This window comes from Podarcis raffonei, chromosome Z (genome assembly GCF_027172205.1).
Source record: "Podarcis raffonei isolate rPodRaf1 chromosome Z, rPodRaf1.pri, whole genome shotgun sequence".
NCBI classification, from domain to species: Eukaryota; Metazoa; Chordata; class Lepidosauria; order Squamata; family Lacertidae; genus Podarcis; species Podarcis raffonei.
In genome coordinates, this window is record NC_070621.1 from 37,489,916 (window position 1) to 37,502,918 (window position 13,003).

Sequence of the window (13,003 nt, forward strand, 5' to 3'; positions counted from 1 at the left end):
CTACTATGCTCAGTCTGAATGGTTGAGTTGGATCCGACTAAGGACCGCTTACCCCCAGTGTGTAGCGACTGCAGCCTCCTATGGACCACGGTTGCACTAGGGGCGGGGGGGGGGTGAGTGCTGGTTTTCTGTGCAGTTGAGTGGGGGACAACATTTCTTCTCCAATGGTCACACAGGCTTCCGGTCTTCCATCCAGGCAATCACAGGAGGCCCAAGAGGCGCAAGGGTTCAGAGAGAACCTGGGTAAAGCCAGAATGCACCTTCTGCCCTGGGTCTAGTTGGTGGTTAACTTCCCCATTCTCCCTCCCTTCATGTCTTGCCATGGTTCTGTTTGAGCATTAGTGAGCAGAAAGCAATTAGGACCTTGCTATGAAAGCATTGGGTCACCATATTTGGGGCCAGGGAGGAATTCATCCTCCAGGCAAATTGGACCATTTGAGAGATTTTGCCTTCTTCGTAGCAATTGTCACAACATGGGTGGGTAAGGCATTTGGTTGTATCCCTAGTCAAGGTGGGTGGAGCTGGGAGGTGAGCAAGACTCTCACCTCATGCTCCATTGGATGCAGGTACAGTGGTACCTCGCAAGACGAATGCCTCGCAAGACGGAAAACTCGAAAGAAGAAAGAGTTCGTTTTTCCATTTTTCCGTTTTTCCAGGTGCTTCGCCAGACGAATTTCCCTATGGGCTTGCTTCGCAAGATGAAAGCCCATAGGGAAATCTCCGGGGACAGCGGGGGAGCGCAGCGCGTCTTCCCCACTGTCCCCGGACCTCTTCCGAAGGCTGGCGGTGGGGCGGAGAGACCTCCTCCCCCCGCCAGCCTTCGGAAGGCTGCTCCGAAGGCTGGCGGTGGGACGGAGAGACCTCCTCCCCCCGCCAGGCTTCGGAAGGCTCCTCCGAAGGCTGGCGGTGGGGCGGAGAGACCCTTCTCCTCTGTTCCTGGACCTGTTCTGAAGGCTTGCGGTGGGGAGAAAAGCCCTTCTCCGCACCGCCAGCCCGGCAAGCGGTTTCCATAGGAACGCATTAATTGATTTTCAATGCATTCCTATGGGAAACCGTGCTTCGCAAGACAAATAACTTGCAAGAAGAAAAAACTCGCCAAACGAATTAATTTCGTCTTGCGAGGTACCACTGTACTTCATTAAAGGGCCAAAGGGAGGTGCTTTGATCCTGATGCCCAGGCAGCGATTGATTTCCCAGGATACTCTCCCCAAATGGTGATCTCAGAAGACACCCTGCTTTGATGTACGTCACAGGGTGATCCTTAAACTGAGATTAACTCTGATTGAGAATCAAACAGCAGTTATGCTGGGTGATTCCAGATACACACCAATGCCTACTCCAAAACCTGCTTACATCTGTAATCAATAATGTTGTAGCCTTTTTATTCCAAAGTGATGGCTGCTGCTGCTGCTGCTGCTTCTTCTTCTTCTTCTTCTTCTTCTTCTTCTTCTTCTTCTTCTTCTTCTTCTTCTTCTTCTTCCCTCCTCCCTGGTTAGCCCCCATCCAATAGCAGCCTTGCTGCACCCAGGCCTTTAATCTATATATCTGGATTAAGGGAAATGATTCCAGGGCTGAATATAACCTTTGTTTCTGTTTCCCACATTTGTCTTACAATAGTTGCAATTGTTAGTAATGTCTTAAAAGTAGAATGTCAAGTTTACTCTTAATAGCTTAGGGAGTGGAAGGGATAGAGGAAGAGGAAATTCAAATAATCTCTAGGTTCAATCATTTAAATCACCTTCTTCCAACCTGGTTACATCCAGACATTTTGTGCTCCAGCTTCCACCAGCCCCAGCCAGCATGGCCAAGAATTAGGAATTATGGGTGCTGGAGCAATAGCACTCATAGGGCACTCAGTTGGGGAAGCAGCAACTCTCCATGGTCACAGGCAATAGGACTTCCCTATGATTAACTCTCTGGGCATTCAGCATAGCTTCGAGAAACCTCAGGACAGATGGTGTGAGAAGTCATTCCTTTCTCCTTCCTGAGCCCTGCACCAACCCAAGTGAGATCTGAACATCACTACTGGGCTCTTGTTCCAGAATGCCTAGTGCCTAAAACAACATAACTCCTCTTGGGATCAGGAGAAGTTTGCAGAAGGTCCATAGCTAGATGGTAGAGCATCTGCTTTGCATGAAGATACACCCAGGTCTAATCCCCAGTATGTCCAGGTAGGGCTGAAGTCTTCCCTGCCTGAAATCCTGTGGATTATACTGACTTAGATGGACCACTGGCCTGACTCTGCATAAGGCAGCTTCCTACATTTCACATCATTTCATTGCATGTGCCACTTGTTCTGTTTGGAAACCGTCCAATATTCACATTCCCTTCATATATTTTCTGAGCCGTGATTGAATCTCACTCTGATTTGAATAAGCCCAAAGTTTCCTTTAGTGATTAAATATAACCAACCTGAGTCAGCAGGACAGCACTCAAAAATATTTCCGTTCACAGACGCTGAGCATTTTTTTAAAAAAAGAAATTCGACTTGAAATAACAGTTCACTAAGCATCTCTCTGTGTCTTATATCACAGAAATTGTAACTACTGCTGAAGCTGTGTTTTAGGCATCAGAAAAAGATGAGGCCTTCCTTCAATCAACACCCATAAAAAGGTGTAGAAAAGTTTTAGGGAGGCGGGTGTTTTAAGTTCCTTCCCCCTTAACTACATTGTCAATTGCCCAAGAAGAAGCAAATGAAATTCAAAGACCCCATTCTCAACTGTGACAAGTCATTACAACACAACCGAAGTAATGGTCAATGGAGGGAAATGGGCAGCACACCTTTGCTGCTGCAACACTTCTTTTTTAAGAGAGTCTTTTTGTTTGATCAGCTCCTTGAAAGCCAGACAAGCCATCACTGCAACAGTAAGCATATCCAGAGGTAGATTTAGGGCAACGTTGCACTGGGCAATGAGCTTCAGGGCATTGCAAGTACGATGTAGTGGATTGAGCAGAACAGAAGGTGAGAGGTGGGGGAGCGTGCTGAAATTCCAAAGACCAAAGTCCATCCCAGCGTATGCTGCTAGTATTACTGCTAATACTGAAGTTTTAAATTATTATTACTTTTAATGGAAACAATGCAGCTTTTTAGAATCACCATTTAGAGGTGTGCTTCTCATGCATTCTCTTTATCAACTTAAAAAGCTAAACACTGTGTAGCTGCACTCTGCCCAACCCCTTCTAACACATAAGCCTGGACTGCGCTTTAGCCAGTGACATGGGAGACTAAATTTACAGTGTAGTGTCTGTAAAAGCTGGGCAGCATTTGTAATGCCTCTGATATTATCTTTTCCTCCCCCTTTAACTTCAGGGCTGTTTCATGCTGTCAGTTGTGTCAGGTGCCCAGCTTTTAGGAACCAAGACAGCAGTGTATATTCCTAGCCTGGAAAAAGGCACTCAGTCCATTAAGGGGAGTTGAGGGGGGCAGCCTGCTTTCTTCTTCTTTTTTGCTGAGAGACCTTGAGGTACGGCTCCAACCAAAGAAGTCTGCAATTCCAGACTCCATTAACATTAAGAACCACTTATCAGATCCTGCAAAGCTTTATTGCTTTCCACCTGGCCTAGATTGCTTAGATTCCCAAGCAAACGAGGCTAGCGAGGACAGGCCCGTAACCTCTCTTTTGTTCTGCAGATCTAAGCTACTGCTATCCTCTATGCAAAGCGAGAAGTGCCACACTGCCATCTGCAGACAGGAATTACCTTCTAAATATGCTCATTCAGCAATCAAAATTTCCTGATAGCCAAGAGTCACTTCATTCTCATTTTCTTCCATTTAGTATTGATGGATCACAAACTGTTTACTTCTCAGTGCTTCAGCCAAGCATGAATGCTTAAGGTTTATATATTTATATATAAAGATTTAAAAGGCACAGCGAAATAAAAAGGAAGAAAAAGATAAAGCAAAAGGAAAGGAGAGAAGCAGAGAGAAAGGTGCAAGTGAGCAACTTGGCATTACCTGTCTGTTGTGGATGGAGCCTGGAGTCTTGAAACCTCCTTGACAGCTGCATTCAGAGACGCTGTAAGGGTCTGAGCTGCTGGAGGAGCACTTAGAGAGTGAATCGCAGCCCACCACGAAGGTGTTATCCAGAGGCAGTTCCTGAATGACATGGTGCTTCTTCGGTGGCACTGGAGTCTCGGGTTTTATTTGGAAAGTGGGCTGTGGCGAGGCAGACTTGTAGTGCTTTGCTAAATCTGGGCTGTCAGGCTTAAAGGTTGTTGGTGTGGTGGCCCAGTTATATTTTCCCATAGTCTGTTCTTCCAGCTCCACGGGAATGTCCAGAGTGCCATTGATATGTTCATGGCCAGGATCATCAGGCTTAGATTCTTCGATGGTCACAAAGTTGAGAAGAAGGCTTTTGGGAGAGCGCTTCTTCTTCTTCTTCTTCTTCTTGATCTGACGGTTTTCTTGGTTTGGAGAAACCCACTCACCACTCTGCTTGCTTTTCTGGACAACCTTGTGCCTGGGTGTTTGACGGCATCGCACCAGGGCAGTCACAAAGATGACCAGTATTACTGTCATGGTACCTGCAATGATAGCAATTATGATCTTGACATAGTCGTTCGTCTGTGGAGTTATCTCACCATCCCCAACGTTTTGGCCAACTGGAGTTTCCATGTTTCGGCGCACTAACTCTTGGACATAGGATCCATTGGTGACAGTTTCATTCACAAATAAATGCACCAGTGCTATAGTATATAGTGACTCAGGCTGTCCTAAATCATTGACTTTGATAACCAGCCTGTGTAACCCATGATCTGCCGATATGACCTTCTCTTTCAAAGTAACATTGCCTGTTAACTGGTCAATCATAAACAATCCCCGTGAATTCCCACCAATAATGCTATAGCGAAGCTCTGCATTCATCCCTGTATCATTGTCAATGGCAAACACCTTTGTGACTACAGAGCCCGGGCTGGTGGTTATTGGAACCAAGTCATACGAGTAGTTAGATGAAGGCATGACAAAAACAGGCCTGTTGTCATTCACATCAACCACATTGATGGTCACCTTGGCAGTTGATGAGCGTTGCAGCCTCCCTCCATCCACAGCCTTCACCTGAAAGGTATAAGAACCTTGCTGCTCCCTGTCAAAGGTAATATTAGGCCGTATGACTCCAGTGAGGGGATCAATAATGAAATTATCTTTGCCATTCAATATAGACAAGGTCACGGCTGCGTTCTCTCCGGAGTCTGCGTCTGTCACAGTGATCAGCCCAACAGTGCCATACATGGGTAGGTTTTCTGGTACATAGAAATTATACTCGTTATGGGTGAAGGCAGGGCTGTTGTCGTTCTGGTCCAAGACTGAAACTGTCACAGTAGCATTGGTCTGTAAGGGTGGCATCCCATTATCTTTCGCCAGCACAGTGAATGAGTATCTGTCCTGTTTTTCCCTGTCCAGCTTTCTCACTGCTGTCAGAATGCCTGTACGGCGGTCCAGGTTGAAGATGGGTGGTGCGTCTAAGCCCAGCATGTAGCTGATTTCAGCATTGCGCCCACTATCTGCATCTGTAGCACTAATCTTGGTCAGCTGGGTGCCAGGAGCATTATTCTCAGGGATAGACAGTCCAATGACGGGCTGCGTGAACACTGGTGCATTGTCATTCTCATCCTTGATTTTGATGAGTAACATTGCAGACTGGTTCAAAGGTGGTTTCCCCGAATCAGAAGCCACTATTTTAATGGCATATTCCCGGGTGGCCTCGTAGTCGAGGAATGTGGCTGTCTCCAGCAGAAACTGATTATCAAACACAGGCTTTAACCTGAATGGCACATCGTGGTCAGTGTAGCAGGTAACTTTGCCGTTAAGCTCAGAATCCTTATCCATTACAGTAATCAGGGCAATTTTAGTATTGAGTGGTGCTTTCTCTGACAAAAGCACAGTCCCATTCACCGGGTTGATAATGTACCTTGTGTCTATTGATGGGATGTTATCATTAATGTCTGTGACATTCACGGTCACTGTTGCTCTTGAAGGTGTTGAACTGCCATCGCTTGCTAAGACTGTTAACTTGTGTACTGGAGATTCCTCCCGGTCCAGTGGTTCCTTGATGGTGATGAGACCTGTGGTGTTATCAATGGCAAACAGCCTTTTGGCCAAGGTGGTGATTTGGCTGCTAAAATAGAAGTGGATCTGGGCATTTGAGCCCAGATCGGCATCAGTAGCATGAAGCTGAGAGACAGAGGTGCCTACAGGGGCACTTTCAGGAACACTGACTTCAATATCATTCTCCTTGAACACTGGGCGGTTGTCATTCACATCAGTGACTGTTACTTGGAGAATAGCAGTGCTGGATCGTGGAGGGTTGCCGCCATCTTCCACTTTAATTTTCATCACATAGGTATCCTTCTGCTCCCTGTCAAGGACCTGCTGTACTATCAACTGGGGCCACTTGTCCCCCTCCGGCGTCTCAATTATATCAAGTCCAAATACATTTTGACCCTAGAAGCCAGGAAAAAAAGATACAGAGGGGCACATTATTACATAGATCTGCTATTAGTTGGACATACCTGAACAATATTAATGTGCATCCATCAGTTTATGGCTCTTCTAGTCCTTTAAGTTGGAATTAATGTGAAATACTTTGATGCTTTGCTATGTCAACAACTGAACAGTGCAATTCTAAACATATATTTATTTATTTATAAAATATGTGTATACCACAATTTCTTGTAAAAAAAATCAGAGTTGTTGACATCAATTATAATACAATCAGAATCACACAAAAAATAAAATAGATTACCAGCTGAGTATTGCAAAAATGCTTCTCTTAATCATTTGCATAACTCCGCAGCAAAGAAAAGTTTTCAGGAAATGTTTAGAATAGAAGGTGCTTGCTGAATCTTAGTTGTAAGAGCATTCTCCAAGAGAGGGCCAATAACAATGAAGGCTCAGTTTTGTCTTGATGTCAAATGAGCCTTACCAACTCAATATATTGACTTCTGAGTAAAAAAATCACTGAAATCCTATGAAGAAAATCTGGTTAGGGTTTGCTATAAAGCACAACAACACTTTTATGCCATGTTGAGTTAAACAAGTGACTGGCTAGTGGGTTTAGGTATCCATGATTATCCCATCAGACAAACTGCTTACATGATGAATGTGTATTCAGTCATGAGTCACAAGTGGGCCTGAGGTTGTGTGATCACCCTGCTTTGAACTGGCATGGTGATTCAACAGAGAATAAAGTTCAAAAGAATCTCCACCTTCCAACATGCTTAATAGCCTGACATTCATCGTGGCATTTCTGATGTTGAAAGTTTGCAGAGACTGGCAATCTGGTTTGTTGACAGTGACTGAGGAACATCATCATCATCAACAACAACATCAGTACCATAGTTAATGGTAAACAGCCAACAGAATGCATGGACTAAGAAATATTTATGCAATAAGAGATTGTGCACATAATCTAGACCAGCCTCACTCAACCTGGTGCCCTGCAGATGTTTTGGACTACAATTCCCATCAGCCTATGTTGGTATGGCCAACAGTCAGGGATGACTGTAACCCACCAGGTTGGGGAGGGCTGATCTAGACCAGTGGTCTACATCTGGCGGGTCACAGCCTGATCTAAGGTAGGTCTCAACAAGAGCACTACCACCATGCAAATATAGAGCGAAAGATCTAAGAAATGAATCCACAAATACATGCTTGTGTTAAAACTAGGTCATGGGTCTAAAAAGGCTGAAGATACCTGATCTGGAAAATCCTGAATTGTGTCACATTCCCTCTTTTAAGTTGTAATTGGCCAACAGGGCTGCATCAATCAAAGTCAAGAAGGAAACCTGGCTCTAAAACATTTGGGGGTAATATCTTTTGTCTATAAGAATATTTAGTTAAATACAGAACAATGTACCTTCCTTGTGCATTTCTACCACTTGCCCCTCAGTATTTGGAGAAGTGTTTCTTCTGTTCACAGCTTAAATGTTTACTGCAGTAAATTCCTGATTGCTCATGATGCAGCATAGAGTGTAGCACAGATCTAAGTATTGTAGCAGGTGAACAGAAATTATAAAAGAGGAATTCATTTTCTTTCGTTGCTGGACAGGGCATTGTAGTCCTCTGACATGGTGGAAGAAAAGCTGTGCCACATTAGAAAACACATTATCCCCTAATTTAAGGTGATTTACCAGGTCAGTTAATGTGCTAACTACAGATACCCGTGATGTTTGCTCATGAAGGCTTCTTACCTAAAAGCACCACGCTTTCATGTGACAGCTGTGCAGCAAAAAACAAAACAACAACAAAACAAACCCCCACCCTCAGAATGGGAACCCAATAATTACTGCATTGACATCTGGCTCCCAGCAAGCTCACTGGTCTGCATAAGCTCAGCATCCATATATATATATATATATATATATATATATATATATATATATATATATAAACAACACAAATATGAAACAAAACAGTAAGGCGGAGAATGCAATAAAACCATCTGCATATAATGACGAAGGGATACATAGGTAAACAGGTACATTGTGGAGTACAAAGAAGTAGCTTAATAATTAAACTAAAAATAATACTGCCCTGTCTTATTTTATTGCAGATAAAGGTAATTCTTGTTTGTCCTGGTTAAATTGCAGATGACGGGTTTCTCCAGTGGATATTTGTGAGGTTCAAAAGCAGGCGTATTATTCTGGCTCTGCATCATTTTTGTTAATAAAGGAAATAAATTCTTGCCAAGTTTTAACAAATAAACACATGGCTTTATGGTTTCTTGAAGTTCTCAACAGGTTAAATTCGCCATAATACCAAGGCTCAAGATATCTATTTTTCCTACCAGAGTTCGGCGGTATAGAAATTTAATAAATAATAATAAAAGTAATGGTTAAACCAACTGCTTCTTTCCAGTGCTGCGGAATTACAAGGTGTGCTGCCACCAGCATGTATTGCATTACGTGGTTAGTGAGCAACCCCATTTTCTCCACAAAACAATGAAAGAAGACAGAGTTGTAGACCTTTCACAACTGGATACTAAATTATCAGGTTGATTTCAGCTATTATGTCATCCCAATGCATTTCAACCAAAGGACACCCCAAGAATAGAAGAAAATATTATCCATTAAAACACTTTCCCCCATATCTGGGGTGCAACTACCACCTGCAAGTGTCTTAAAAGAGTTTTTCCCCACACCATTAAAGAGACAAGCGATCAGCAACCAACATTTGAATTTCTCCCTGGCATAAGACATGTTTCATAGGAATTTTGTTCCCATTTTTTATATACCTTAACTTGTCTTTCGCTTGACCACATTCAGAGCCTACCCACATGATATTCTGTAAGTCAACAGACCTTATGGATAGGTGAATGTGAGGGTCCTGTTGGGTCAGCTGGCCTGAGTCACAAAGTGCTACTGTTGCAATGCAGCTATGACAGCATCACAGTTGCTTTGCACACTGTTAATCGCACGTACCATACAACCGCTAGTTTTGCACTTTGCACAGTTCCCTCACCTGGATTTTTCTTCTTCTTCCCATCAGGTACCTGCCTCCTTTGTGACTTGTCACAATAAGAATGAACAGACCACAGCAAATCTGATCTGTGCTACCCTTTGTCAAGTAGAAAGAGAAATAATGCAATGGCTGAGATTCATCCCATGCAAAACTTAAGTACCAGCTCTGTAATTTATTGTATGAATCAGAAATAGCCAAGTTACAACTGAATCACACCAGATTATGAGAAACAAATTGAGATCAAGGTAATTCAGTATTTCTCTTTTTATCATAGTGCATTCCATGGCTGCAGTGAAAATTAGATTCCAAGTGTTAAAAATAATGCAACCATTACATTTACACACTGAATAATAAGGATCCTGAAATAGGTTTTGTGGAACACGGCATGCCCTTGTTACAGCAAAACAGATGCGTGGGCATGGAGACAGACTCTACAAACATATCTCACACTGCATAGGGCATGCAGGAACGATGTTTCGATACCGCTGGTGGTAGAATAGAATTTGATTCGTACTAGATGGTGTCTCTCTGGGCACCCAAGCCTGGAAATGTTTTTTTTCCCCTTTAAAGGAAAGTGTGGGGAGGGAAGAGAAGAGAAAGAAACAGCCAACACATCCCCTGAGGAGGAAGAAGTGATTAGCATTCATCAATAGCAATCTCTCTGAGTGAGGGGAAATGGTGCTGACAGGCTCCAAAGGGAACGGCGCCAACTCTACTTCACCAGAAGCGAGGAAAGGAGTGATAATGCAGAAGCACTGAGGGTGGAGGTGAAAATAGGCACCAGAAAACAAGGGACGTCCAATTTACCATTTGCTTTTCAAAATTATCAGCACTTGTTGGGATAGATGCCTTCAGTCAGAGAAGTCCAGCACTTATGAACACGGGAAGCTGCCTTGTACTAAGTCAGATCATTGACCCATCTAGCTCAGTACTGCCTACACTGGCTGGCAGCAGCTGCCCTGGTTTTCAAGCAGGAGTCTTTTCCTGGCCCAACCTGGCAATAGCCCTCTCTTCAGAGGTGCTGGCCAGGCTTCATCTCAGCCTGAAAATTCACAGGGCACTTTCGCTTGTGATGCTTAAAGCAGTTTGCAATGCAAATGTAAACAGTAAATGCCTCTGTTTTGCGGCAATTCTGTTCTGTTGCAGGTAGAGCAAGAGAGACTCAAAGCCAGCTTATGCCTCATGGTTCAAAAATGTTGTATTTTCTCCTGGAAGTCCTTAGCTCTAGGCTCAACGTTTATTGGCAGGGATGGACCAGTCATTAGGACGGGTGAAGCCACCACCTTAGGCCCACCTCACTGGCAGCAGAGGTGCCAGCACTAATTTCTGGTGAGATCTCACCAAAAGAGCATGGAAATCTGCAAGAACTCCCTGGAAATTGGCACTGATGCTGGTGGCAGAGGCAGTGGGGCAGTCAGCGTAAGTGGCTGAGGTGGCGGCAGCAGGGGATGACAGCATTTCCCATTCTGCCTCAAGCATTGAAATGGGTCACATTGCTCCTGTTTTTTGGTAAGGCAAGATCACTCTGCACATGCTTAGTGTCTCTTACTTTACCATCATTTGACTTTTGCATGGAATAACTAACTGACATTCAGAAAACAGGTCCCAAGGCTAAACAATAAAAAGCCCTGGGCTTAAAACCCAGGTCTTGGGCTGTGCAGATTTGGCACAGATTGTGTCCATTCCACAGAGGTTCCTACTAGCTGTTTTGCAAATTGCAGCATGTGAACAGTGCAAATGGAAACACTGGGAGCAATCAGTACTGAATAATGCATTGATCCTTCCAAACCCCTAATTTATCTACTAACACTGGCCGCCAGAAAGCTGGACTTCAGGAGCCTCTCAAGCACCCAATGGGTATGGTAGGGAGAGTCATATTTACTTAGAAAAGGCAGGGCTTGCCAAAGAAAAAAAATTCTTATGCTGCCTCTGACATCAGGGACTCCATTAAAAATGGATGCAGTCATTCTCCCATCCCTGGAGATCCAGAAACCTTCCCATGTACTAGAGACAGCCCTAAATCTTAAAGGTGTTTTTTTTCTCTTTTCTTTTTTAAGGTGCATGCCTTAAACCCAATAACTGGTCCAGTGTGTGTGGAATGTATATCAATGCTGAAACTCTCTGTCACCACACAGAAATGGACTCTTCTTCCACAAGGAGGTTGTGGTAATGATCAATCAATCAATCCACCAGACAAGCTTCCATATATGAGCAGACCCCTATAAAGAGTCCCTATTATGTCTCTGCATTCATCATATAGATTTAAACTGTTAGTCCTAACCCCCAAGAGAAGCTAAACTTCAATGTGTTGAAGAGTCTTGGGGCACCTTAGAGAATAACATAGTTATTGTATAAAATATTGTCCACTTCGTCGGATGCATTAAATACCATCCTGAATAGCAGAGGGGTGGGTGTGTGAATACTGGAATCTGCCTTTATACTGTGCCAGACCATAGGTCAATCTAACTCAGTAAACTAACTGGCAACAGTTTTTGTCCTCCAGTGCTGCCCAGAGACACTGCGGATGGAGACTGGGTCTGTCTGTCTGGAAAGCAGATGTTCTACCGAAAAGCCACAGCCCTACATGATTTGCAGGGGAGCTTTCAGAATGAAAAGTACAAAGAATTATGATAGCCTTATTAATGCTTAACCAAGCTTCTTCTTCGTCTTTCTTTTCTTTTTTTTTATGCAAGAAACTAACAAGACTACCCCTCTGGAAATGTAAACCTAAGCATGTGTAACTGCATTTGATCAGATCAATCAATGCTTTCTATCCTTTTGTCATCTTCCCTGCAACTGAAATTTAGTTTGCAAAGTCTTTAGGGCAGGGACTTAACTTTGACTTGAATGTCAAGTACACTAATGGCACTATATAGGCAATATTGATGCTACACTAGTCTTAGACAAACGCTTAACCAAGCTCTGATTTGCTGTGTATTTTTACTGGGTATTTCCTGCACTGAATTTAAAGCGGTATCTTTTTAGGTTCTTTACCCTGAAGTAATCACAGTCATTTCAAAAGAAACAGTAAATGGCTTGAGGGCAGCAGCCAACTTCTCTCTCTCCTTCTCTCTCTCTCTTTCTTTGGTTGCAAAATAGCTGAAATTATATATGCTGCGTTTCTTTTCCTCCTTTTTTTTTTGCAACGATTGGCAGAAAAAAGCAACAGAAATGGTGAGAAGAGCATCCCTTCACTTCTTTATTTGCACACAAGTTGACACATGTGCATTGATTATTCTGTCATTAGCTCCTGAAACAACAACACACAGATTTTTAATTCATGCAAATACATACTCGGTTTAGCTTTTCTTCAGCAACCAGATATGATTGGGGGGGGGGGAGAGACATCCTTCCCCTCCCCCAGTTACAATGCATAACATCTGATTTCAGAGAAAGGATAGTTTCAGTTCAATGTCTGTAGAAATATGCATCAAGGAAGTAAGCATCCGTGGGCAGGGCAGAGGAACAGTAAAAAGCAAATATCCACACTAATAACTTTTCTTCATAATTTAACAAACAAACAAGAAGGGGGAAATGAGGTAT

General features: G+C 43.5%; 1 protein-coding gene across 5 annotated transcripts in view; it reads right to left on the reverse strand.

The window, feature by feature from the left end:
- PCDH11X (protocadherin 11 X-linked) overlaps nt 1-13,003 on the reverse strand; it is a 754,240-nt gene that overhangs the window by 577,205 nt on the left and 164,032 nt on the right. For all 5 annotated transcript variants that reach the window (XM_053375009.1, XM_053375010.1, XM_053375007.1 and 2 more), the window contains one exon: nt 3,956-6,442. In XM_053375009.1, coding sequence (XP_053230984.1) covers nt 3,956-6,442 — 2,487 coding nt within the window. The remainder of the gene's footprint in view (nt 1-3,955; nt 6,443-13,003) is intronic.